The sequence below is a fragment of the Sus scrofa genome, chromosome 9 (genome assembly GCF_000003025.6).
Source record: "Sus scrofa isolate TJ Tabasco breed Duroc chromosome 9, Sscrofa11.1, whole genome shotgun sequence".
Lineage (NCBI taxonomy): Eukaryota > Metazoa > Chordata > Mammalia > Artiodactyla > Suidae > Sus > Sus scrofa.
The window spans coordinates 50,853,304-50,855,145 of NC_010451.4; the positions used below are offsets into that span (position 1 = coordinate 50,853,304).

The 1,842-nt window shown below is 45.0% G+C and overlaps 1 protein-coding gene across 1 annotated transcript; it reads left to right on the plus strand.

Moving 5' to 3' along the window:
- Nucleotides 323-1,255, plus strand: LOC106504911 (olfactory receptor 8B3-like). The gene has a single exon (XM_021102682.1). The coding sequence runs from the start codon at nucleotides 323-325 to the stop codon at nucleotides 1,253-1,255; it is 933 nt and encodes a 310-aa protein (XP_020958341.1).

Below are 1,842 nucleotides of genomic sequence, written 5' to 3' on the forward strand. Positions count from 1 at the left end.
TTCTGTCCTGATCTGTCCCTCTCTCTTACCCCTTAGTTTTGCCTAGCAGCCGTGTTTGCATATTGCAGCACTGCCTTCCCTCTGTGGGCTAAGTCTGTGATGCTCTTTGTTTACTTGAGCTTATCAAGACTTGAGAAAGGGAAAGTCCTTGGCATTCCCAATCATGATACTGATAGAGGCAGATGCTGTGGGTCCAGGCTGGGCTAGTCTCAGCCATGCCCAGTCTATACGCCCTCTTGTAGGGGGAGCTGTAGTGAGGAGAGCTGAGTTGATCTCTAATGTAACCCTTTCCTCCTGTGTCCCCAGATCCTCTTAGAGAAGAATGGCTCCTGGAAATGGTTCATTTGTGACTGACTTCATTCTGGTGGGCTTAACGTACCATCCAGCTCTCCAACTTCCTTTGTTCTTGCTGTTCCTAGTAATGTATATGGTCACTGTGCTGGGAAATTTTGGCTTGATCACAGTAATCGGGCTGAATTCACACCTGCACACCCCCATGTACTTTTTCCTCTTCAACTTGTCTTTCATAGATCTCTGCTATTCTTCAGTGTTTACACCAGAAATGCTCACACATTTCTTGTCAGAGAAGAATATTATCTCTTACCTGGGGTGCATGACTCAGCTCTGCTTTTTCTGTTTTTTTGGTATTTCTGAATGCTATGTGCTGACTGCAATGGCGTATGATCGCTATGTGGCCATCTGTAACCCCCTGTTGTATAACATTGCCATGTCCCCTAAAGTGTGTTCCAGCCTTATGCTTGCTTGCTACTTGATGGCACTTTCTGGTGCCATGGCTCACACTGGATGCATGCTGAGACTGACCTTCTGTGCTGCAGACACCATCAACCATTACTTCTGTGACATCCTTCCTCTGTTCCAGCTCTCCTGCACAAGTACCTATGTCAATGAGATGGTCATTTTCATTGTGGGAGGCATCAACATCATTGTGCCCAGTCTCACCATCTTTGTCTCTTATGGGCTCATCCTCTCCAACATCCTTCGGATCAGCTCCACGGAGGGCAGGTCTAAAGCCTTCAATACCTGCAGTTCTCATGTCATTGCTGTCTGTTTGTTATTTGGGTCCGGTGTCTTTATGTATCTCCAACCATCATCTTCTGGGTCTATGGATAAGGGGAAAATCTCTTCTGTCTTTTATACCAATGTGGTTCCCATGTTGAACCCTTTAGTCTACAGTTTGAGGAACAAAGATGTAAAAGTTGCTCTGAGAAATACCCTGAGGAGAAGAAGGTATTGATTTGTGTCTCTGTGTGTGTAGTTGTAGAGCAGCAGATTCTGTGTGTTTATCATATACTTAGTGGCAACCTTCCTGTCCTATTTCTTTCTCATCATGGCAATTGTCATTTGAGCCTTCTCTCAAATTGTTTTCAATTTCATAGACTAGATAATCTTTCTTTTGTAGACTAAAACAAACAAACAAACAAACAAATACCACCTGAAAGTTGAGTGTTAAATTGTATTTGGGGTGAAATTAGGACTTAAGCCTGGGAGATGGCATCTCAGGATGCCCTGAGAAACAGCTCAGAGGAGGCAAGGGGGAAAGCTAGGATGAGTTCTGCAACAAAGGGGAGGTAGTAGGAAGGAACAAAAGATTTACAGATACCCAGATTTTCAGAAGAAGATTTACAGAAAACCAGTTTGTCTGGGTAGGTGTAAAGGTCTGGGCTTCCTGGGATCACTCCTTTGATATGCACCTCAGCTGGGGGCCGGTCCATGTTTCTTTCCCAAGTTCCCTCATAGCTTACTGGCCCTTCCTTGGAGTGGCTGTTCTCACAGATGACCGTGACCTCTAACTACAGCCCAGAGCTATCTGAAATACTGCCC

Excerpts from the sequence above, each read along its gene's own strand:
- LOC106504911 (XM_021102682.1), top strand. The coding sequence starts at position 323 with ATGGCTCCTGGAAATGGTTCATTTGTGACTGACTTCATTCTGGTGGGC.